We start from the raw sequence: 26,737 nt of genomic DNA, 5'->3' as shown, positions 1-26,737 counted from the left end.
CAAGGTTATTAGGTACAGTAGGGTTGAGGGTCAATTCAGTTGGGAGGTGAGTTTGAATGGAGAAAAACTGGAGGAAGTGAAGTGTTTTAGATATCTGGGAGTGGATCTGGCAGCGGATAGAACCATGGAAGCGGAAGTGGATCATAGGGTGGGGGAGGGGGCGAAAATTCTGGGAGCCTTGAAGAATGTGTGGAAGTCGAGAACATTATCTCGGAAAGCAAAAATGGGTATGTTTGAAGGAATAGTGGTTCCAACAATGTTGTATGGTTGCGAGGCGTGGACTATGGATAGAGTTGTGCGCAGGAGGATGGATGTGCTGGAAATGAGACGTTTGAGGACAATGTGTGGTGTGAGGTGGTTTGATCGAGTAAGTAACGTAAGGGTAAGAGAGATGTGTGGAAATAAAAAGAGCGTGGTTGAGAGAGCAGAAGAGGGTGTTTTGAAATGGTTTGGTCACATGGAGAGAATGAGTGAGAAAGATTGACCAAGAGGATATATGTGTCGGAGGTGGAGGGAACGAGGAGAAGTGGGAGACCAAATTGGAGGTGGAAAGATGGAGTGAAAAAGATTTTGTGTGATCGGGGCCTGAACATGCAGGAGGGTGAAAGGAGGGCAAAGAATAGAGTGAATTGGAGCGATGTGGTATACCGGGGTTGACGTGCTGTCAGTGGATTGAATCAAGGCATGTGTATGGGGGTGGGTTGGGCCATTTCTTTCGTCTGTTTCCTTGCGCTACCTCGCAAATGCGGGAGACAGCGACAAAAAAAAATATATATATATATATATATATATATATATATATATATATATATATATATATATATATATATATATATATATAAATCTATTGATTTATCTATATCTATATATCTATCTATCTTCTTACTCCAGGATCCCTTAACCATGAGGCTTCAATAGTGCTTAGAAAGGTGGTATTGTCCATTGGATGGAATTGCAGATCAAGAAGTGAGTTGGTTTTGTGTGTGAGTTTGTGTGTCTGTGGGATGGACACTGGACAATTGAGGAGTAAGTGCTTTGTGTCCGGTATAGAGGCTGCTTCTTGTGCATAAGGGGTCGTGTGATCTAATGAATTCATGGATGTAATTTTGGAGTGATGGATGGTTTCTAAAAACAGATTGAGAAGGCATGATTTGTGTATGCTAGGGGAATGTAGTTTCATGTGGGGCTGTGAAAGCATAATTTGTGAATGCTAGGGGTTTGAGTTTCTGATGGGATTATACCTGGTGGTTTACTGTTTAACTTTCTCATTGCACTAAATTTTATAAGATACCCCCTGAGCTCACTTCTTGGGGCATCATATGATTTCTTCAAGGCTTCCCTTTCGATATATGATATCAGCTGCTATTTGAGTCTATCAATTACCTATAGATGCCATTACCAGCCTCCTGCCACTGCTGGAAAAAACTACTATGCACATTAATCTCTCAAAAATTGTCATGGGGGTGCATGTGCATCATCATGTTTGTATTATTGTTTGTAACACAGTCACTGCATGTAATGCCTGAGAATATCACTTTGAATCTTAAGTAAATGATTGTTGGTTTTGCTAATGTTTAGATTTTCACAGTTATGGGCGGATGGAGGCTTGTTGTATTGTTTTTCATTCCAGACTCCAGAGTGGGTAGAAGCTGATTCATGTCAGTACTGTGGCCGTCCATTCTTCTGGAACATTAGAGCTATGGTAGACCAAAAGCAAATAGGTCTACGTCAGCACCATTGCAGGTGATGATAGTCTCTTTGCTCAGATATTTTCTTATGATAGTAAGAGACAAAGAGATCGGGCACATGAAAAGATATTCACTTGAAATTTTCAAAAAGATATGAATATTATTTCAAGCCATAGGATTTAAATAAGATGAATAATGGCATTAGAGTATGCATCTTGGACAGTGTCTTTTATTAGCAGCATGAATGTTTTGAGTCAAGTTGAAACTGAAGGAAGAATTAAGCGCTGAAAGAGTATGGTGTAAATTGAAAGTGCATTTTCTTGATGAAGAGTTTGGGGACAGAAGTAAGAAAAACAGTTGTACTTCTGAGATTAAGCAGAAGTTTGAATTATAAAGTGGCATCTCCAAACTTGTATTCTTGTGCTGTGACTGGCCTGAGGTTTTGGACAAAAGGTACTTGAGATACTGATTTTCAAAGAGCTTGGCAACCATTGATAACAATGTATTGATTGCATTAGTGATCACCTAAAGTTAACTTTATTCATTAAATGCTTTGGAGTTGAGGCTCATCAGTACAGTCCATCGCTGACCAGCATTGGATCACTCCCAAAGGTTGTCTTTGTCTTAGATCAATGACATGATTACAAGACTTTGCATTTAGCATTCCAGTGTTGGTGATGATTGTGTACTGACAGAAGTTACATGAGATCAGACATATGTGTCCTTTTAGCTTTGAATTAAGAGTTGTAATGATATTATCATTGTTCAGCTTGTAATGTAGAATCAATGATTTCTTAAGAAATCCTTGTAATTATGTATCATCAGTAGAATTTTATTTTTGGAACAAGGTTTTGGTGTTTATTAAAAGTAATCGTTTTACAGGAAATGTGGGAAAGCAGTATGTGATAGTTGCAGCAGCAAAAGGTCTTGCATCCCTGTCATGGGCTTTGAGTTTGATGTTAGAGTCTGTGACAGTTGCCACTCAACTATATCTGATCAAGAGTAAGTATGAAAATTTTGTCCAAACTTATTCAGACGTACATGTTTTCATTCAGGAAATTCATTATTGATGAAAATCATCCTGGGCAAATGTAGAGTGTAGAAGGGAGGCATTTTTTTTTTTCTGCGTTCATTTTGCTGGAAGCAAAGTATAGGAATCCACTTCTGAAAGGGGTTTAGGGGTTGACAGGGTATCCCAACCTCTCATAGTTCAGTGATGAAATTGCCTTCAAGAATGTTGAGGAAAAGAATATTTCTTTCATTCATATTTGTTTGGTATTTCCCTCATTAGCAAGGTAATGCCTGGAACAGATAAAGAAAAGGCCTCATTTGCTCACTTCTGTTCTCTTGCTGTCACATGTAATGCACAGAAAACACAGCCCTCCCTATCCACAACCAGACCCCACAGATCTTTCCGTTAAGTTCTATGCCTGCTTCGTTTAGAGATGAAAAGATAGAACCAAATTAAGAGTATGCATAAAAATGTTTGTCCCCCTTCTGCTCCATTGAAGAGACACTAAGTTAGAGAAGGTCCAGTGGCAGGTAACAAAGATTGTATCTGAATTTAGGGAGCTGAGCTCCAGGGAGAGAAGTGCATTCATGAACTTTCTAGGCTGAAGGGGAGTGGCGCAGATATAATTACAAGTTTATGGTTTCTCAATTGTTTCAACGTTGGTATTGATCAGTTTTGAAACTGGAAGGAACTAGTCAGCTAGAGGGCATAACAAGAAATAGGCAGAGACAAGTTATATGAAATTTGAGTTTGGGTTGCTGAATACTTATGCTATCACCAACAGACTTGCAAGAACCCCATTTGTCTGTTGCTGTTTCCATTGCTGTAAGAAATACTTCAGTCATGATAAAATGATGAAGTACAATAAACTATGAAGAAATGATTAACATAAATTGTAAAGAATTTAGGAGATAGGGTGTAAAAATTTAGAACTTCCTTCCCATATTCACTAATAGTCTCTCATATAGATACTTCACCTATAAGCAGAACATCATCTTAGTCAAATAGTAATGTAGGTAATCAGTGGTTGCTGTCTAAAGTTCCTTTAATTTCTGAACTTTGGTAAGATGTTAAAGAAATCATTTATCGTATATTTTAGATAAATTAGAATATGCACTTTGGTTACCCAACCTTTGGGAATGTATAGATCTGCTATAGATGCTGTTCTAGTGGACAATAAAGATTGTACCTAGAGTTAGAGAGCAGAGATTTAGGGAAAAGACAGCAACTATAGACTTAATTGCATTAGAAGAAAGAAGAGAGTGAGTTGTGATTACAACTTAACCATTTCACTATAGCAATCCTAATGTCCATATTACACTCTTCATATGGAATGTTCTGAGACTTTGTTCACCTGCACTGCATGGCCTTTAACTTTAGCTGCTCTGATGCCAGGTATATGAGTTATTCCAGGGTATTTTTTGATTGAATTGTAAGATGTATGGTATTTTTGGAATTGTTTTTGCCACAAACAATTATGATAACTAAGGATTTTCTGAAGTAAACCATGCTAACAAGCAAGAATGATGCAACTTCAAAAACTGTTGATGTGAGGGCACAGATCTTGTACAGGTTTCCTTAATAACTCCACATACATTGACCAGAATATAGTATGTGGAAACAGTGAGTGGGATGCCTTTACATGTATTACTAGCTGTATGTGTATGATCTGGCTGCAGCAAATGTGAAAGGATCACTGAGGTGTATATACCTCAGCTGCAGTGAAAGGAAAAAACAGTGAAAGGATTGAGAGTATATGAATGCAGTCAATAATGTTAGTAACTGGTGAAGTCTTCTGCAGTCATCACCTCTACAGCCTGGGCCACTGATATTAACCAGATATGCAGGAATATTTTATAATGATAGAAGAGTGTTTGAACTGAAAAAGCTAACTGAAGAGACATGCAGGAATATTTTATAATGATAGATTAGTGATTGAACTGAAAAAGCTAACTGAAGAGACAGTGGCAGACATTTTCATCTTGAACTTTGTGTGAATTGCTTTGAGTTTTTGATTCTTCTAGAAGAGATTGAATAAATTTTTCCTCTACAAGTATAGCAAAGGGTAGAAGTAGCATGACTACAAGAGAGTATATATATGTTAAAGTGAGAAATAAGTGTGGCATTATTGCTATTGCAACTGTATTAGGAAAACAGTTGTGAAGTGTATGAAATCTTGATGCTTTGGAAGCTTAAGATTGTTTCAGTATCATTTGTAAGGAATTTCATTTTCATTCTCTCTTTTTGGTCAAAGGGTTGAGAATGATCTTTGCACATAACATTGAATGTGGGTTGCATTGTTAATGATCAGGAGATTTAGCATTTGTTATGGACTTTTACAATTTGCTACCATTAGGAAACAACTTTGATGTGACCATTGGTTCTCTTTTATTTGCATGGCACCATAGATAATTTTTTTCATGTAGGCCTTTATACTTGACAGCACTTTCAGGGCTTGGTGCTGTTTCCATTTGCCTTTGTAGTTTTCTTCATGTTGCACTTCCATTTTGTTATCATATTTCTTTTTGATTTTTAATTTTCAGCTTGTCTTCACTACTTACAGGTAAAGTTATAGTTCTTTCTGTTAGGGCTTATATTTCAGCAAGATTTTAAGCTTATGTGGATGGCTAAGGACTCCTGTGATAGATAACCCTCATTTTAAGTGGATTTCAGATGGCAAGTGCACCTCTACATTTCTTGATTCTTCTACGGGATGATATATTTATTGGAGTGGTTGTTAGTCCTCATGTTATTGGATATGTTGTTCAAGTGGCATCCTGTACTGCAGTTTATGTTTTTGAAGGATAGTGTTTGTCTTTTGAGGCTGCTGTACTCCTCTTGAAGATAGCCCCTTTTTTAATGGAGAGACAAGGGTTTGGTGGAGGGAAAATGTCAGGGGTCTTGTGATACTTTGAGGAAGACATTCTGGATATGTCAGGGCTAAACCCTTCATCATACCTAATTGAACCTTTAGTTACGGGTACCTAGCAATGGAGGTTTGTTTTCTTGCCCAGACAGTAATATGCCCACTTTCTGTTTCTGCTAACCATCTAAAAAGAAAAGGAGCCCCTTTTATGTTTAGATACTAGTCCTTTTGAGTATATTGGGGATATGGGCACTTGTTACGGGATAGTAGTTGGTGGGAACATTAGTTAAGAGACTCTGAAAACACTTTGCTAGAGTTGCCCTCAGCCAGTGGCCTGTTAAGGGTGTTACTAAAGGCTAAGAAGCTGCATAGAGTTCACTAGTTATGGAGACTCTTTTGCCTTGACCATGCCCTTAAGGGAGTTCCCAAAGGGAACAGGCATCAGAGATAGATAGATAGATGGATAGATAGATAGATAGATAGATAGATAGATAGATAGATAGATAGATAGATAGGGTACTCATGCAGCTCAGGAGGGTAGTTGGTAGCATTACTGACTTTATTCCTTTAGGTAGGGGTAGGCCCCAGATTTTGAAGACAGAATATGAGATCTTTGGGATTTGTTTGTGACTTTTTAGTATGGATGCTGTGTATACTATTTTGGGTTTTATTGACTGTAGAGTCTAGAAAATGAGTTTTTAGACATTAATCCACAGGGAGACAGGTTTACCCTGTCTTTAAACACTTTTCTTCTCCAGCCACTGTTTAGAGGGATGCATACTTGGACTGAAAAGAGGTTCTTTAGGAATTATATATATTTTTTTTTAGTAGATGCCTCAGAACTCTGAAGAGAGAAATATATGCTTTTCTTGAACTGGTGAAATTGGTCTTATTCATTGGTGTATAAAGTTTTGAGTCTGCATTTATTTAGTATATCAGAGGTCAGTAGAACCCTTAGGGATATATGAGACTAGGGTTTTTTTCATTTGTGAACAGAAAAAGGTATAAGTATGCTAATTTTAATTACTTGAGCAAAGAAACCTTTGTGAGAAGAATGGCAAAGCAACTGATGCATATGAATCTCATTAAAAAAAAAAAACCTTTGTTGAAAGTTAACAGAAGGTTTCAACTGAGCTCTGTACCAAATATTTGTGCCATACTCTTAAAAAGATTTCATCATTTGAGGAAGAGAGTGTAAGTAAGAAGTTGCAGCTTTTCATTGGTGGCCAGAGCCATTCTGTATACCCTGATTGTACAGTATGGAGAGGAAGTTAAACATTTGAGGGGCCCCACCTCTTGGACTTTATCCAATATTTAGAACTTGTGTTTGCAGTCACATTCTCCATTTCATGAAATTTAGTCCCTTTATTCATTATCCTTTTACTATACTAAATAAGCATTTCTTTATATCCTGTCTATGAGTTCCTTGCTTGATTTCATGCTATGGCCTCTGGTTTTTAACTTTTGCAATTTTTGAAGAATGGTTCATTGTTATGTAATCAGACAGGCTTCAGAATCTTAAACGTTGTGATCATGTCAACCCTTAATATTCTGCCTTTCTTGTTGAACATTTTTATAGCCCCTTATCTTTCAGTTTAACTGTGCTGTCAATTTTGGTACCATCTTCGTTGCCCCAGTAAGGACCTTCTCTGTCAGTTCTTTGTTAGTTTTGAAGTGCAGTCACCATGCTTGAGAATAATACTGCAATTTTGGCCTGTTATGACATGTGAGTAGTTTAATTAATTATTTCTTCATCCATATGCTTTGAAGCAGTACTGACATGTGCCAGCCGACAGTTTAACTCCGTTTATATTTCTCTTAAGCTGGGGCTTTGGTGACAGGCTAAGTAGAGTGTCGACTCCCAGTTTTATCATGTACAGTCTCCTGCAGCTTATTTCCTGGTAATTGATGTTTATATTAAGGCTTTCTTTTGCTGTGTCACATCCTCATTATGATATATGTGCTGGGGTTGAATTTTTTCTACCATGTACCAAAACAGCTTTGGGGTTTATCTTGGTCCCCATGTAAGTTGGTACAAATGTTCTGGCAAGTCATTTTCATAGATTAGGAGAAGCATTGATTTTAGGACTGAATTGTGTAGTGCACCACTGGTGGCAGCCCATTTTAAGAAGGCTCGTCAAACACACATCCTTTGTTTCTGTCTTAAGATCTATCCATTGAAGGAGTCTCTCTTGTATTTCTGTCTCAAGAGCCTTTTTTTTCCCCTCATGTGGTATGGTGTCAAGGGGTTTGTAGGAGTCAGGTTGCACACATTTTACCAAATCTACATGCTTTTAAATGCTCCTAAAGGTCTTTCTGTAGGTTTTTTTATGAAAACCCATTTTTATCTCAAAGGTATCCTTTTATTTTCCTATCTCTTCATTCTTTGCAGTCATTTTTAAGAAAACTTTCATAATTTCTGACAGTAATGGACCTGAGGCATGTATTCTTCTGGTTAAATAGTGATGAGGGTTGGAGACAGGAAGGTGCTAGCCCATTGCTGTGCAGTGACATAGACCTTGTTTGGTTGCTTTATGAATGTTGGATCTCGGATTGAGCATTAGTTGGCCTCGTAGATGTTACAGTGGCTGAAGAAGATGGTATCTTAGCATGTGCTCCTCTGAATAAGTATAAGCCAGCCTCATTGATATTTTGGTGGTTGAAAATGATGAAATCGAAGCAAATGCACTCTCTTTTAGGGTGCTTTAATCCCTCAATATGTAAAAGTTTTTTCTGATGCTTGTGGGGTTGTGCATAGGTAGAGGAGTGGGTTATTCATACAGTATTTCAAAACCAATTTTTTGTGATGTTTCTTCAGTACATGCATTGATAACTGAAAATGTAAGAAATATAACCATTGAAAAGCTCACCTTTATAAACTGGAAAACTTTGATGTGAGTTATATTAATACTCAAATCAATGTGATGGTTATAAATTTGATGTTATTTATGCATGCTTGCCTTCAGGTGTTATATTCAGCTCAGTTGTGGTCCCAAGATAATGGAGAAGCAGCCATTACTGGATTTCTAATTTTTTTTAGGACTTCATTTATTATTTAATACTTTTAAAACTTCAGCTTTTAAGAGTCTCAGGAAAAAAGTTAATTGATAGAAGCTTTCATTAGCAAAGAACTGTAACTGAACTGATGAGGGTCTGTCATTGCTTGTTTAGTTTTTTATAACTGTAAGGGTTTCATCTATAGAACCTTAATTCCTCATTTAGTGTAGGCTCTGGAGTCGAGGTATGTAGGATTATATATGAGAGAAACTGAGAGTTAATTATTTCTTTCTTTTAAACTATTCGCCATTTCCCATGTTAGCGAGGTAGCGTTAAGAACAGAGGACTGGGCCTTTGTGGAATATCCTCACCTGGCCCCTCTCTGTTCCTTCTTTTGGGAAAGAAAAAAAAAAACGAGAGGGGAGGATTTCCAGCCACCCGCTCCCTTCCCCTTTAGTCACCTTCTATGACACGCAGGGAATACGTGGGAAGTATTCTTTCTGCCCTATCCCCAGGAAACTGGAGAGTTAATTATGTAATGTAGAAATTATGTAGTGTGGAAAATTATTGGTGATCATTATACATGTGTATTAGTTCTTTGATAAAGTTTAATACTGTTATAGTTTTGGATAGTTGCAAAATTTGTAATTACATACTTGGTAATGTTAATAATTTGTTTTTTTCATGCTCTGGATAGCATAAATGGAGGAAAGTAAGGAAATGTATTTTTTTTTTTTGTATGTATAGTAATATACTGGAAATATCAATATATTGCCAGATTTATTTTAAACTTTAAATCGGTCTCAGATACCAGTTAATGTTAGTTTCCCTTTTTCATCTTTCAGTCGGTCTTCCCTTGCCAAGTTCCATGAAGCAAAACACAACATAGTCAGCATGGATCTGGATGAGGAAGCTGGTCTTCTACTTACTGTTGGTATGTTTTTCTTTAAATGGCCACACACTGAGGATATCCTTTGTCATTATGTATTGCAGCAGTATTCACATTTTGAGTTATTATCCTCAGTATCTTCCATCAATCCCATATGAGTCTGCCTTTTAGAGAAGAAAAATTAGAAATGTGTGGAAGTTTATTGTCCTTGCCTTAAATTGGAAACATTTTAGTCAGATGGCATACATTATTTGTTTGCATATCCATATCACATGTCTCTTTCAGAATGGTAACATTAGTATTTTATTCTGTTTTCTCATGATGTACAGGCTCTTAGTTTTTACACACAGATGAGGCCATGTTGTAGATAGATGATGAATAATGATGATAATTGTAATAATGATGATGTACATATGTATATATGTATATGGCTTTGTATGTATTTGTACACGTGTGTATGTTGATATGTATATGTATGTGTAAGGGCGAGGGAAGAAAGAATACTTCCCACGCATTTCTCACGTGTTGTGGAAGGCGACTAAAGGGGACGGGAGCGGGGGGCTGGAAACCCTCCCCTCCTTGTATTTTAACTTTCTAAGAGGGGGAACAGAAGAAGGAGTCACGTGGGGAGTGCTCATCCTAAATGTGTGGATGTAACCAAGATGAGAAAAAAGGAGAGATAGGTATTATGTTTGAGGAAAGGAACCTGGATGTTTTGGCTCTAAGTGAAATGAAGCTCAAGGGTAAAGGGAAAGAGTGGTTTAGGAATGTCTTGGGAGTAAAGTCAGGGGTTAGTGAGAGGACAAGAGCAAGGGAAGGAGTAGCACTACTACTGAAACAGGAGTGGTGGGAGTATGTGATAGAGTGTAAGAAAGTATACTGTAGATTGATATGGGTAAAACTGAAAGTGGTTGGAGAGAGATGGGTGATGATTGGTGCATATGCACCTGGGCATGAGAAGAAAGATCATGAGAGGCAATTGTTTTGGGAGCAGGTGAGTGAGTGTGTTAGTAGTTTTGATGCACGAGACTGGGTTATAGTGATGGATGATTTGAATGCAAAGGTGAGTAATGTGGCAGTTGAGGGAATAATTGGTGCACATGGGGTGTTCAGTGTTGTAAATGGAAATGGTGAAGAGCTTGTAGATTTATGTGCTGAAAAAGGACTGGTGATTGGGAATACCTGGTTTAAAAAGCGAGATGTACATGGGTATACGTATGTAAGTAGGAGAGATGGCCAGAGAGTGTTATTGGATTACGTGTTAATTGATAGGCGCATGAAAGAGGGACTTTTGGATGTTAATGTGTTGAGAGTTGCAACTGGAGGGATGTCTGATCATTATCTTGTGGAGGTGAAGGTGAAGATTTGTGGGGGTTTTCAGAAGAGAGAGTACTGGGGTGAAGAGAGTGGTGAGAGTAAGTGAGCTTGGGAAGGAGACTTGTGTGAGGAAGTACCAGGAGAGACTGAGTACAGAATGGAAAAAGGTGAGAACAAAGGAGGTAAGGGGAGTGGGAGAGGAATGGGATGTATTTAGGGAAGCAGTGATAGCTTGCGCAAAAGATGCTTGTGGCATGAGAAGCGTGGGAGGTGGGCAGGTTAGAAAGGATAGTGAGTGGTGGGATGAAGAAGTAAGATTATTAGTGAAAGAGAAAGAGAGGCATTTGGACAATTTTTGCAGGGAAATAATGCAAATGAGTGGGAGATGTATAAAAGAAAGAGGGAGGAGGTCAAGAGAAAGGTGCAAGAGGTGAAAAAGAGGGCAGATGAGAGTTGGAGTGAAAGAGTATCATTAAATTTTAGGGAGAATAAAAAGATGTTTTGGAAGGAGTTAGAGAAAGTGTGTAAGACAAGGGAACAAATGGGAACTTCAGTGAAGGGGGCTAATGGGGAGGTGATAACAAGTAGTGGTGATGTGAGAAGGAGATGGAGTGAGTATTTTGAAGGTTTGTTGAATGTGTTAGATGATAGAGTGCCAGATATAGGGTGTTTTGGTCGAGGTGGTGTGCAAAGTGAGAGGGTTAGGGAGAATGATTTGGTAAACAGAGAAGAGGTAGTAAAAGCTTTGCAGAAGATGAAAGCCGGCAAGGCAGCAGGTTTGGATGGTATTGCAGTGGAATTTATTAAAAAAGGGGGTGACTGTACTGTTGCCTGGTTATTAAGGTTATTTAATGTATGTATGACTCATGGTGAGGTGCTTGAGGATTGGCGGAATGCTTGCATAGTGCCATTGTACAAAGGTAAAGGGGATAAAAGTGAGTGCTCAAATTACAGCGACAAAGTATAAAAGAAGAAAGTATATATATGTATATGATGATACAGCGCTGGTGGCTGATTCATGTGAGAAACTGCAGAAGCTGGTGACTGAGTTTGGTAAAGTGTGTGAAAGAAGAAAGTTAAGAGTAAATGTGAATAAGAGCAAGGTTATTAGGTACAGTAGGGTTGAGGGTCAATTCAATTGGGAGGTGAGTTTGAATGGAGAAAAACTGGAGGAAGTGAAGTGTTTTAGATATCTGGGAGTGGATCTGGCAGCGGATGGAACCATGGAAGTGGAAGTGGATCATAGGGTGGGGGAGGGGGCGAAAATTCTGGGAGCCTTGAAGAATGTGTGGAAGTCGAGAACATTATCTCGGAAAGCAAAAATGGGTATGTTTGAAGGGATAGTGGTTCCAACAATGTTGTATGGTTGCGAGGCATGGACTATGGATAGAGTTGTGCGCAGGAGGATGGATGTGCTGGAAATGAGATGTTTGAGGACAATGTGTGGTGTGAGGTGGTTTGATCGAGTAAGTAACGTAAGGGTAAGAGAGATGTGTGGAAATAAAAAGAGCGTGGTTGAGAGAGCAGAAGAGGGTGTTTTGAAATGGTTTGGTCACATGGAGAGAATGAGTGAGGAAAGATTGACCAAGAGGATATATGTGTCGGAGGTGGAGGGAACGAGGAGACGAGGGAGACCAAATTGGAGGTGGAAAGATGGAGTGAAAAAGATTTTGTGTGATCAGGGCCTGAACATGCAGGAGGGTGAAAGGAGGGCAAAGAATAGAGTGAATTGGAGCGATGTGGTATACCGGGGTTGACGTGCTGTCAGTGGGTTGAATCAAGGCATGTGTATGGGGGTGGGTTGGGCCATTTCTTTCGTCTGTTTCCTTGCGCTACCTCGCAAACGCGGGAGACAGCGACAAAGCAAAAAAAAAAAAAAAAAAAAAAAAAGTTTGTTGAGTATTCCTGGTAAATTATATGGGAGGGTATTGATTGAGAGGGTGAAGGCATGTACAGAGCATGAGATTGGGGAAGAGCAGTGTGGTTTCAGAAGTGGTAGAGGACGTGTGGATCAGGTGTTTGCTTTGAAGAAGGTATGTGAGAAATACTTAGAAAGACAAATGGATTTGTTTGTAGCATTTATGGATCTGGAGAAGGCATATGATAGAGTTTATAGAGATGTTCTGTGGAAGGTATTAAGAGTATATGGTGTGGGAGGCAAGTTGTTAGAAGCAGTGAAAAGTTTTTATCGAGGATGTAAGGCATGTGTACGTGTAGGAAGAGAGGAAAGTGATTGTTTCTCAGTGAATGTAGGTTTGCGGCAGGGGTGTGTGATGTCTCCATGGTTGTTTAATTTGTTTATGGATGGGGTTGTTAGGGAGGTGAATGCAAGAATTTTGGAAGGAGGGGCAAGTATGCAGTCTATTGTGGATGAGAGAGCTTGGGAAGTGAGTCAGTTGTTATTCGCTGATGATACAGTGCTGGTGGCTGATTTGTGTTAGAAACTGCAGAAGCTGGTGACTGAGTTTGGTAAAGTGTGTGAAAGAAGAAAGTTGAGAGTAAATGTGAATAAAATCAAGGTTATTAGGTACAGTAGGGTTGAGTGACAAGTCAGTTGGGGTAAGTTTGAATGGAGAAAAACTGGAGGAAGTGAAGTGTTTTAGATATCTGGGAGTGGATCTGGCAGCAGATGGAACCATGGAAGCGGAAGTGAATCATAGGGTGGGGGAGTGGGTGAAAGTTCTGGGAGTGTTGAATAATGTGTGGAAGTCGAGAACATTATCTTGGACAGCAAAACTGGGTACATTTGAAGGAATAGTGGTTCCAACAATGTTATATGGTTGCGAGGCGTGGGCTATGGATAGAGCTGTGTGGAGGAGGGTGGATGTGCTGGAAATGAGATGTTTGAGGACAATATGTGGTGTGAGGTGGTTTGATCGAGAAAGTAATAATAGGGTAAGACAGATGTGTGGTAATAAAAAGAGCGTGGTTGAGAGAGCAGAAGAGGGTGTTTTGAAATGGTGTGGTCACATGGGGAGAATGAGTGAGGAAAGATTGACCAAGAGGATATATGTGTCAGAGATGGAGGGAACGAGGAGAAGTGGGAGACCAAATTGGAGGTGGAAAGATTGAGTGAAAAAGATTTTAAGTGATCGGGGTCTGAACATGCAGGAGGGTGAAAGGCATGCAAGGAATAGAGTGAATTGGAACGATGTGGTATTCCAGGGTCGACGTGCTGTCAATGGATTGAACCAGGGCATGTGAAGCGTCTGGGGTAAACCATGGAAAGTTCTGTGGGGCCTGGATGTGGAAAGGGAGCTGTGCTTTCGGTGCATTATTACATGACATCTAGAGACTAAGTGTGAACGAAAGTGGCCTTTGTTGTCTTTTCCTAGGGCTACCTCGCGCACATGTGGTGGAAGGGGGTTGTTATTTCATGTGTGGCGGGATGACAATGGGAATGAATAAAGGCAGACTATGAATTATGTACATATATATGTATATGTCTGTGTGTGTATATATATGTATATGTAGAGATGTATAGGTATGTATATTTGCGTGTGTGGACGTGTGTGTATATATACATGTATATGGGTGGGTTGGGCCATTCTTTTCGTCTGTTTCCTTGCGCTATCTCGCTAACGTCTGAGACAGTGACAAAGCAAAATGAAAATAGATAAAAGAATAAGAGCATGTTCAGTTAAGACTTCATCTATGAAACATATGTTGTATGTGGGTTAAGACTAATAAGGTTTATCTTTCCAAACATTAGAATTGTATAAAAAATGTTCTATATAATTCATCATCTTGCAGGACAAGACAGGCTGATGAAAATCTGGGATGTGTCGAGCATGCTGAACTGATTAAAGGATGATTATGTGGAAACATGGCATCCACAAGTCTTACTAGTTGCCAATCATTGAAGGTAATTCTACTGTTGTTAGCAAAGGCATTGCATTCCATGACAACTTTGGTGATCATAATATGATCAGAGTGGAGGACCATATCTACTAAGGTTATAATGGTATTATATACATATGATATATAATTTGCATATATATATACACCATAGGTCGGATTTGAACCCTAGGTAGGGCATTCTGCCACCTTGGCCACATTTAGGTTAGAAGACATATCCATTGGTCGCCTAGTGTTTCTCACTATTTCTCAACTTCATCTTGGTTGGGGTAGCATGGATTTTAATCTTTTGCATTTGCAATGTTATGACATATTTTTGTCACACCATGGGAGTCATGATAGATTAAAGTCCATGCTATCTCCACCATGTTGAGGTCAGAAAATAGCGAGAAATACTGGATGAAAAGTAACATAGCGAGAAAACACTGGATGAACAGTGGCTATATTAAAATTTTTAACCTCTGGTTGGGCAAGGTGGCCAGATGCCCTACCTAAGGTTTGCAGCCCATGATGTATATATATATGTCTGTCTATCGACATATATATATATATATATATATATATATATATATATATATATATATATATATATATATATATATATATATATATATATATATATATTTATACACATACATACACTGTGTGTTTCATATGCTTCAAACTACTTTGGATGATAATACTTAAAAGATGCATACGTTTTATAAGTTTGAATATGTTTCTGATTTTGTTAACCGAAGTCATTATGTTCATAAGATGCCTCTGTGTATATGTATCTTGGAAATTTATTGGTATATCATTTATTTGATGTTGATATCACTCGGTATTTACATGCATTTAATGTAGTTATCTGTGGATTTTTTTTAAAGAATTTGCTCACAAAATGATAATTCTGATTAGGTTAGATAGGTTCCATCCAACATTTATATTTTTGTGATATTCAGAGGTGTAGAAATTTGTCTGGTTTCTGCCCTTTAGTTGGTGATCTGTGATTTACAGTATGGTCAGAACATTGATCTTTTCATTGCAGCAGTTCTGATACCCATTGTTTCCTCTCATTTTAGGATATTCTCACTTGTTCGAAAAGAATTTCTCCATAAATTTGTTTTTACATTTAACAAGAATATAATTTTCTAAATGAAGTGATATGAAATTCAACCTGATGAAATATCATTTGTGTTGTATATGCCCGTTAACGTGCTGCTCCGCTGAAAATTGTTTGAGGTATGCCCGGAGTTCTGTGAAGCATACTTAGTGTTATGTGGTATTATGGGAAATGATTTTTAACAAATATATATGGTTCCAAAGGGTTTTCCTGACTAATATGTATTATCTTGTAAGAATGTCACAGTTTCACAGATTATTACATAGCTTGAGGGTACTGGTCTCTTACAGGGCTTCTTGACATCTCCCTGTAGACTTACTAGATCTTGGATGAAATTTAGGCTGTATTGTTTAGTAACAGTGTGTGAGATGTTGCTAAAGGCACTGATAGCCATATATTTTGCCTCAAGAAGGAGGTAGCTGATTCAAGAATTTTTGGTGTATACTTCCTGGCCATGGTAAACAGTAAATAAAATGAAGGGTTGCATATAACTTCTCTGCAGTGAGTGGGCTTATCATCTCGTATATGTATAGCCAAAGTCATATGACCTTGTATATTGAATATTATAGGTATATGGAAAAAATTCATATTTATTGACTGAAGTTCAGCAATATTAGACCATTTGTTTGTGGAACAACAGGTATTTATTGTTGGGATCTAATGCTTTTAGGGAAATTTGTTTTGTATATCTAATGTAGCAGGGCAGTTAAGACTGCAGTAAAAACCTGTACAGTAAAAGCACAGGTACGTCATTCTCATCTTTGCTCATTCATCATGCTAAAGTTAGGTAGAGTGTAGAAGTGCTTGCTATCTCTTTTCATAGTTGATGTTTATTTAGGAATATGTTTGTACAGGTTTATGAAATAATTGGAGCTTCATCATTTTCTGTACATTTCTTTTTGCAGTTGAAATGCTTTAATTTTGTTTGAAAAGTTCCTTTAGAGTTCTCTTCTCTTTAATCCAGTGCATATGTACCAAAGATATCGTATTATTTTCTAATGATAAAAGTAAACCATATTGCTATTATGGAAATTCTCTGAGTGAATAATAGAGTAAGTTACTGGAAAGTGAGGACATTTAGGGTTTTTTATTCCATGCAAAAAATATAAACCCGGAGGTAAAGTTTCCAGTTACATCTTAAGATGGAGAATATGTTTAAGATATTCTTTAGTGTCTGATTCATGTTACAGGTAAATGATAGTGTGCAGGTATCTTGTCTTCTGCACACTTGGCTATACCAATATTTTAAAGTCAAAAGTCTGTGTACTTAGGATCTGAATGACTACTTGTAAAGCCTATTTATTTCAGGTTGTATTTACCAGCCAACAATATATATATTTTTTGATCATTATATTTATTTTACTATTCAGAGATTTATGAGAACTTATATTTAGATAGAATCTTTTATTTCAGCCTTGCATCAGATGCACAGTATTACAGATGTCCAAATCACTCTTGCTTTTCTGCTAGGTTGGTGTTCCATAAGTCATACTTATAACCTGACAGCACTTACATGAGATTTCTATTTCTTCTCAGACTCCAACATTATGACACTGTTTACCAATGAAACGGTAAAGTGAGTTTTCAAAAACCATGCCTGAATTTTAGGCAACACTCTTTATATAATGTATTCATGATGTAGCAGTGATTTTTTATCTTGTAAAGTGATCTTATATTTCTGAATGTTATCATATGAACTCATGCATTACTCATTTGTTTAAATAAGATGATTAACTGTAATTAGTTAGGACCTGATTTCCTGAAACATAAGAAAACAAGGAGGAATGGCTGGTTTATCGAGAACAGAGGCAAAAAGCAATTACACAGTTTATTGATGTGGAATGCATACAGTCTATAGAAAAAGGTATCTTAAGGGGTCTCTGTTTATACACTTGAGTATTGCAAATCCAAAGATTAGATTTCTGAAACAACTGACTGAAAAACATTTGCGCTTTCAAACATCCCTCTAGGATTTTCTGGAAAATTTCATCAACATTCTGACTTTGGATGATGATAAGCCAGCCACCAGACAGTGTTGTGTTATGATTTGATTGGCACAGGTCAAATCTGTGTATACCTTACCTCTGTCTTCCCTGTAGATTATACCCAAGAAACCTGGATCATTCCCATCATAAGGACAGACAAGAACAAACACAGCTGTAATGTACCTCCATCAAGTTCATAAGCTTCTGAAAAGAGAAAAAGGTGCTCTGTATTGAAAATATAAGTAGACATCATATGACAGATTAAGCAAGTTAGACATTTGTTGTAATTTGCAGATAATGATGGGTCATGATATAACATACTCAGAAAATTCAGGATGAATAATTTTGCAATTCATTGTAACATTAATTTACTTGTGAATTTAGGGTTAGGGATCATGAAACTATACTCAAATCATTATATAAACATTAGAAATAATGTATCAAATACTACTAAAAGTGTAATTTAAACTGGAAATAATCGATAGATATTAGGTAAATGAAATACTCTTATCATTCACAAAGTGTCGTACGAATAATTTGAAGAAATGAGTGATCAGAACTCTGGGATATGCTGGGAAAGGTTTTTTCTTATAGTTTTTTGTATGTGTACATAGTTATGTTAATGCTTTAGGCAAAAACCTACTGAAGAGGACTGTGTAGAAAAAATTCATAAAGTACAATGTAATTCATCATTCATCAAGTAAAAGAAGAATGTTTTTAACTAAAAGATGATCAGTCCCTCGCTTCTTTGTGATTACAAGCATTCTTCTACCTATTTTTCCATTGTTTTTCTTAACATTTATATTTAATCCATGAATTATTAAGAAACCTACCAGAGAATTGTGTTGAGAAAGTGTATGAAAAAAGGTATTTCACCATACCAGACTAAGAGTGTAAGATGAACATTTTGAACAGAAGAGTTATTGGGATGCTTGGATAGGCTAGTTAGGGTTATTCCTTTATTTCTTCTAAAGATGATTATTGATTCATGCATTAGATTAGGTAAGAGCGTACTGAAGAGAACTGTGTGGAAGAATATATAGAAAATACAATTTACCACTTGAGTAAAAGATGAATGTTTTGTACCAAAAGATGTTAAAATCACTTGCATCTACATAATTGCAAGCAATTTTACCACCTATTTTGTTGTTGGTTTTCGTAATGTGCATTTTATTTTTAGTTCATGAATTATTGAGAACCCACTAAAGGGAATCGCACTGGAAAGGTGAATGCAAGAAGTGATTTATTGCATAATTTACAGAAGAGTGATCAGGACTATGGAATTCCTTACACTGGAGTTACTGGCAAAGAACTGATGTGGTGGGCAGTGTGGTGTGAGTAGCATAGTTTGTGCAATGTAGTGTATGTAGCACCCCTTGGGTGCACTCTGTTGGCAGTTGGGCTTGCATCGTATCATTATGGTTGATAATATGATAATAGAATGCGAGTGAATTAGGTACTCACGTCATACCAGATTTGAGTATTAGATTGCACTATATCATGACCCATCTGTATGAATAAAGGATAAGAACATAGAATTAATTTCTTGTGCTGATAGGACTTGCTTAAAAAGCAGTTTGCATTCCTGAAAAAGTGCTTGTTAGTGGAACTCATATCCAAATTCCTGAAAAAGTGCTTGTTAGTGGAACTCATATCCAAGAGGATCTCGAGTAAAAAGCTGCAATGCAGTCTAGGTCAGAAAGCTATAACCTGAGATGTGCCTCAGCCCAAGGAATTTAGACCCAAGAATTAAAACTGAAAAGCAAAACTTTTTTACAGACTGTGGTAATGGACCAGCTCAAACAATTTTGACACCAAAACAACAGTTGTTTGATCCTCAGGGATATCTTTGAATTGCCTTTTCGTTGATTTTATCAGCTCATGCTTGGTATAAACTTTGGAAGTTCTACTCCTACAGTTATGGTAGGTTCCAGGGTGCTTAGCTGCACATATTTGATGAAACCAAGCTAGTAACTTTGCAGATGTCACTCACTTTTTCACTGTCTTAGTTGTTGTGGTACATCCAGTTTTGTCTCCAAAGTGATGCTCTTCCCCTTTATCGATAACTTGGAGTGGCGCTTGCTACAAGGTAACTACTTTCTTGGGACTCATCAGTGTTGTGGTTGGTTGTTGAAGTAATTAAGAAAACAAAGATTAAGAGCAATGCATAATCCAAGTGGAATACAGCAGGTCTCAAAATTACTGTCAAATTATGTAGGATTGCTTGGCTAGCCATTTGAGTTGGCTTGCTTTTCAGTTCAGTTCATCATATTGAAAACAAATCTGTAAGAGCACTGGATGCCATATTCTCTTATGAACACTGGCAAAGCAGGCTAGGTGAGCCTACCACTAACTTCATTAAAGTATATATAAAACTAGTTTTTAAGCGCTCAAGCTTTCTTCACTTATTAAATGGATTACACAAATAGCCTTTATTCTTAATTTTGGAGGTTCCAATCATGGACAGAAGTCCATGTCAAGGCTTGTATTAATTGAAAAATAAAGAGTTTAATGAACGGGAAAAGAAGAAAAATTTGTTCCTCCAAAATTATTGAATTTCACAGATTTCTTTGTCCTAGGCATATTGGATTGGTGATACTCAAGTGTAATTTGAAACTTGCCCTATGGTTCAGGATATAGATGAAGGCTGATTTGGCTCATTTGCAGAATATCCAAGATTTTAAGTAAGAAATCGTCTGTCTATAACTGCAGAATAGAAGAAGTTTTTGTAAATGACATTGTTTTGGAGAGTAAACTTTATTAAAGAAATGATATTTTGGTAGCATTTTTAGATATTTATTTACTGCCTTTGGAGTGATTATTTTGAATTGACCCAGGTCTCAAGTGTAAGGAGAAAAGAGTTAACCTGAATGATTCAAGCTAACTAATATTGGTTTGTATTAATGGACTTAAAACTGATCTCTCAGGATTAGATTCACTCATCTTTGACCAAAATTGCATTATAGGAATCATCTCTGAGAATGCATGACATTCAACGAGAATTAGCGACTTGGAGTCCTTCATGTGTACTTGAGGCTTATTACTGTTATGCAGTGTTTTTCACCAGACAGCTGTGACTTGGCTGATTATGAGGTTATCTGGAAATACCATTTTCCATAGAAAACTGTCTTGATGGGGGGCAGTAGGTTGCATGCAGAATTTGATTTAGATTAGAAAATATAAGAAGTTACTTACCAAGAATACTACAAATGATACATGCTTAATACTCATAGCGTAGATTCAATTTTCATTAATTTGTAGAAATTTAGACCTGTCTCAAATAGAAAAGTAAGTGTTAGGAGAAATCATTTTGATTTGAATTATTTTCAAGTCTTACAAATGACCTGGATGTCATGTCCATGTGTTCCAGAATGCAGAGTTACCTGGATATATAGTACTTGGTGTAGTTGAGGGATATTTTTTAGTTTTTGTTGGAATACTATAAGCCTTAATTTAGGCGCTTTCATCGTATGACATTCCTTCATGTTCAAAATATTTTTAAGCTACCTTTCAATTACCATATCATATCCATAGCATGTATGAACAACATTGGATATGTGAATTTCAGTAATGATGAACAAAATTGTTAGTCTCTGTAGGTAAACCGAAATCCCATGAATTTGCACTACACAAAGTCAGACCAAGATCAGGAAATTGAGGATGTTTTTCATGGTGATGATCATGTGGTAACAGTCTGAGCTGGCAGGTATGTTGCACCAGTGTGGGTTGCATCGGAGACTTGTCCTGCATGTTCCAGTTAGTTAGTTCCTATTCACATAGCATGTTTGAGGCTGTTGCAGAGTCTTGCTGTGATTCTGTTATGCTGTGTTTGGCAATGATTAGTGTATAGTTATCCTCTGACACTTTTATCATTTCCTTGCATATTAAGAGGAAAGGGTATTCTGAAAACAGAAATACAAGGAAAAGTTATGTTCATAGATAAGAAACTTTGATTAGGAAGGTAATAAAGGATGGTTAGACTTGTGATCAAGTTCAGGGGAGTGATAGAATTGGCATAAACACTGTGAGAGTTAACAAAATGTCAGTGTTTGAAAGTCTTGATGTACTGTTATTATTTTTGTATTATACATGACAACTAGAAATTGGATCTGTGCAAATGAGGCCATTGTTCATTTGTTCCTGATGCTACTTTGCAAAGTTGAATGTGTGCAAGGATGTTATTTTATGTTCCTGATGATACTGGGCTAATATGGGAAAGTTAGGTATTTTAAAGAAAGCTTAAGTATAATTTTCTGTGAAACGATTCAGTGATGTATTTTGGGGGTGTATGGACAGCAGTAAAGTATGTAGTAGACTGTCTTTGGAAAAATAATCAGATCTGCTGCTCTTTATCCTTATGCATTAATAAAAACCCTAGCGCCTGTAGGGCTTTGTAATTTCTCTAGATAATTATAGTACATACAGTTTATTGATATTTTTCTATATACTTACATAATGTTTGTCTTGTACAATTTTTCTTACACTTATTTCATTTATTCTGCCATTCTTAGTATGGCAAAAATATCAGTACCAAACTGTTACTGAGAAGAATCAGCTTACACAATAAGTGTCACGATTACTTGGTCTTAGTTTCCGTTTCTTTTATACATGCTTGCTATTTCCCATGTGGGCGAGGTAGCATCCAGAACAGAGGGCTGAGCCTTAGAGGAAAATTCCTCATTTCATGAATGTTCAGCAAATGGGCTAGATGTTCCATGATTTCCTTACGTAAATTGTACAATCAACCTACTTCCTTAATCTCGTCTTCACAGACTTATTCTCATCCTTTCTTTAATGTTTCCAGTACTGCAGAGACTATTGGACTTTTTTTTTCTCCGTTTTCATTCAAAGCCTGATTTTGATGAGTACTTCTGTCTGTATCTAGAGCCTTTGTCAGAAATGTTTTGATTATTTTTACTCACTTCCTTAGAATTCCCAGTTCTCCAGGTCTATTCCCCGCATAGTCCAACTTAGGAGATTTTACTGTATTCCTGTTCAGGTAATTTTACTGTTCTTGTGCAGGAAATTTTACTTGATTTCTTTTCATATTCATTTATGAACCCAGTATTAATAGATATATATGATTTTATTCTGATTCATTCAGAACTGTAAGGCAGGTCTAATTTTTATCATTTTGTTCCTGACGTGCCTTAATCTTTCCAGTATAACTGTTACAACGTGATGTTTCCATTCACAAGTGGGTTTATATTCCTGCACTTAATGAAATTGCTTGTGTTTATGTTCCTACACTTCATGAAAGTGCTTGTCAGCTTAGATGTAGGTAAAAATGCATTTATTATTGATAAAATGACTGGAATTTTGGAAGTTTAGAAGAGCAGTGAAATATTTTGACAGCTTTGAAGTAGAGTTGTTCTGGTTTGAAAATTTACATCCAGAGAAAGTATTTGAAAAATGTGGCCAGGTGTTCAGGGCACATTTATATGTATTTTTGAGAAATTGCCTGCATAGGTGTTTTTGAAGCATGTGTTCTGTATGTAAAGTTGTAGCCTCTCACATTTGACCATTTTTTTTATATCAGTCCTTTGTCATTTATGACACAGTAGGAAATTTGTGTTGATAGTACAAAATTACCCTGTAGTAAGAAAATATGCTGGATACATTGAAAGAGAGTCTTCATGCATGTGTGAACAAACATGAGATTTGTGGAGGGTCTTCTGCCCATTTCAAATATTGTAAAATTCCCTTACATGAAAACTGTCATCTGCCATACTTTTCCTGTCAGTCCCAAGAGATTAAAGATATTTTTTCAGTGTTATTAATTAGCTTTCAGGTCCATGGGAAACAGAATTCTTTTCATTAGTATCCCTTAGGATGCATGAATTTGATTGAATAAAAGTATTCAGACAAGTGGTATTTCATAGATCAGTAATGAATGTAAACAGTTGTAGATTTTTGTTCATTCTGTTTTGCTAATTTCTACCGTAGTGATGTAACATCAGGAACAGATAACTAACATTTACATAAAAATTCCTTTTTTGGCTCTTTCCTCTACTCCTTCTCTTGAAAAGTGATATACATTTTTTTTCTTACATAATATATGTGTGGTGGAGTGGCGACGGGTTGGATGAAGGCAGCAAGTATGAATATGTACATATGTGTATATGTATATGTCTATGTATGTATATGTTGAAATGTACATGTGCGTGTATGGGCTTTTATGCATATATATGTTTGCATGTGGATGGTTAGGCCATTCTTTGTTTGTTTCCTTGTGATATAGTGTGAATTATGTACATGTGTATGTACATATGTATATATGTATATGTCTGTGTGTATATATATATGTATACATTGAGATGTATAGGTATGTATGTGCTGTGTGTGGACGTGTATATATATGCATGTGTATGTGGGTGGGTTGGGCCATTCTATCGTCTATTTCCTTGTGCTACCTTGCTATTGCAGGAGACAGCGACAAAGTATGATAAATAAATAATTGATTATATATATTTTTTTTTTTTTTTTTTATACTTTGTCGCTGTCTCCCGCGTTTGCGAGGTAGCGCAAGGAAACAGACGAAAGAAATGGCCCAACCCCCCCCCATACACATGTATATACATACGTCCACACACGCAAATATACATACCTACACAGCTTTCCATGGTTTACCCCAGACGCTTCACATGCCTTGATTCAATCCACTGACAGCACGTCAACCCCGGTATACCACATCGCTCCAATTCACTCTATTCCTTGCCCTCCTTTCACCATCCTGCATGTTCAGGCCCCGATCACACAAAATCTTTTTCACTCCATCTTTCCACCTCCAATTTGGTCTCCCTCTTCTCCTCGTTCCCTCCACCTCCGACACATATATCCTCTTGGTCAATCTTTCCTCACTCATTCTCTCCATGTGCCCAAACCACTTCAAAACACCCTCTTCTGCTCTCTCAACCACGCTCTTTTTATTTCCACACATCTCTCTTACCCTTACGTTACTCACTCGATCAAACCACCTCACACCACACATTGTCCTCAAACATCTCATTTCCAGCACATCCATCCTCCTGCGCACAACTCTATCCATAGCCCACGCCTCGCAACCATACAACATTGTTGGAACCACTATTCCTTCAAACATACCCATTTTTGCTTTCCGAGATAATGTTCTCGACTTCCACACATTCTTCAAGGCTTCCAGAATTTTCGCCCCCTCCCCCACCCTATGATCCACTTCCGCTTCCATGGTTCCATCTGCTGCCAGATCCACTCCCAGGTATCTAAAACACTTTACTTCCTCCAATTTTTCTCCATTCAAACTTACCTCCCAATTGACTTGACCCTCAACCTTACTGTACCTAATAACCTTGCTCTTATTCACATTTACTCTTAACTTTCTTCTTTCACACACTTTACCAAACTCAGTCACCAGCTTCTGCAGTTTCTCACATGAATCAGCCACCAGCGCTGTATCATCAGCGAACAACAACTGACTCACTTCCCAAGCTCTCTCATCCCCAACAGACTTCATACTTGCCCCTCTTTCCAAAACTCTTGCATTCACCTCCCTAACAACCCCATCCATAAACAAATTAAACAACCATGGAGACATCACACACCCCTGCCACTCTGTCTGAGGACGTGATAATTGAAAGTACTTACTGGTTCTTATTTTCTCTATCCAGTGGTGATTGTGCTTATATGATATATGTATATATTATTATACTTTGTCACTGTCTCCTGCGTTAGTGAGGTAGCACAAGGAAACAGATGAAAGAATGGCCCAACCCACCCCCATACACATGTATATACACACATTTCCACACACGCACATATACATACCTATACATTTCAACGTATACATATATATACATACACAGACATGTTGGATAGGATCACAATTTTGCGCGTGATCAAGATATTCCTATGAGTCCACAGGGAAAATGAAACACAACAAGTTTCCAAGTGCACTTTCGTGTAATAATCACATCATCAGAGGGGACACAATTAGATCACTTTATTGTTGATAAAATTTGTATAATGATAAGTTTATGAACGCTTGCTGTCTGTCTTGGACAATCGCATGTTTACCAAATGGCATCCTAGCTTCGTCTCTTCGATGTATATCAACTGACCGTTATATTTCTCTCTTGTGTCTCCCCTGATGATGTGATTATTACACGAAAGTGCTTTTGGGAACATATCGTGTTTCATTTTCCCCATGGTCTCATAGGAATACACAGACACACACATATATACACATGTACATAATTCATACTTGCTGCCTTTATTAATTCCTGTCGCCACCCCACCACACATGAAATGACACCCCCTCCCCCTGCACGTGTGTGAGGTAGCGCTAGGAAAAGACATCAAAGGCCACATTCGTTCACACTCTGTCTCTTGCTGTCATGTATAATGCACCGAAACCACAGCTCCCTTTCCACATCCAGGCCCCACAAAACTTTCCATTGTTTACCCCAGACGCTTCACATTCCCTGGTTCACTCCATTGACAGCATGTCGACCCCGGCATACCACATCGTTCCAGTTCACTTTATTCCTTGCATGCCTTTCACCCTCGTACATGTTCAGGCCCCTATCGCTCAAAATCTTTTTCACTCCATCCTTCTACCTCCAATTTGGTCTCCCACTTCTCCTCATTCCCTCCACCTCTGACACATATGTTCTCTTCGTCAATCTTTCCTCACTCATTCTCTCCATGTGACCAAAGCATTTCAATGCACCCTCTTCTGATCTCTCAACCACACTCTTTTTATTCCCACACATCTCTCTTACCCTTTCATTACTTACTCGATCAAACCACCTTACACCCCGTATTGTCCTCAAACATCTCATATCCAAAACATCCACCCTCCTCTGTACAACCCTATCAATAGCCCATGCTTCACAACCATATAGCATTGTTGGAACTACTATTCCTTGAAACATACCCATTTTTGCTCTCCGAGATAATGTTCTAGACTTCCACACATTTTTCATCACTTTCAGAATCTTTGCTCTCTCCTTCACCCTGTGACTCTCTTCCGCTTCTATGGC

General features: G+C 37.6%; 1 protein-coding gene across 6 annotated transcripts in view; it reads left to right on the top strand.

Moving 5' to 3' along the window:
* Wdfy2 (WD repeat and FYVE domain containing 2) overlaps positions 1-26,737 on the top strand; it is a 79,825-nt gene that overhangs the window by 24,339 nt on the left and 28,749 nt on the right. For 5 of the 6 annotated variants that reach the window (XR_011715255.1, XR_011715254.1, XR_011715256.1 and 2 more), the window contains exons 6-9: positions 1,631-1,743; positions 2,571-2,690; positions 9,409-9,497; positions 14,523-14,634. Coding sequence is in view for 1 of the 6 variants with exons in the window: in XM_071683024.1 (XP_071539125.1) it covers positions 1,631-1,743; positions 2,571-2,690; positions 9,409-9,497; positions 14,523-14,572 (372 nt within the window). In the remaining 5 variants the exon portion in view is untranslated. Of the gene's footprint in view, positions 1-1,630; positions 1,744-2,570; positions 2,691-9,408; positions 9,498-14,522; positions 20,493-26,737 lie in introns of those variants that run through there. The other variant, XM_071683024.1, reaches the window with a different exon arrangement.

This window comes from Panulirus ornatus, chromosome 35 (genome assembly GCF_036320965.1).
Source record: "Panulirus ornatus isolate Po-2019 chromosome 35, ASM3632096v1, whole genome shotgun sequence".
NCBI lineage: Eukaryota > Metazoa > Arthropoda > Malacostraca > Decapoda > Palinuridae > Panulirus > Panulirus ornatus.
This window is presented reverse-complemented; position numbering and strand designations above follow the sequence as displayed.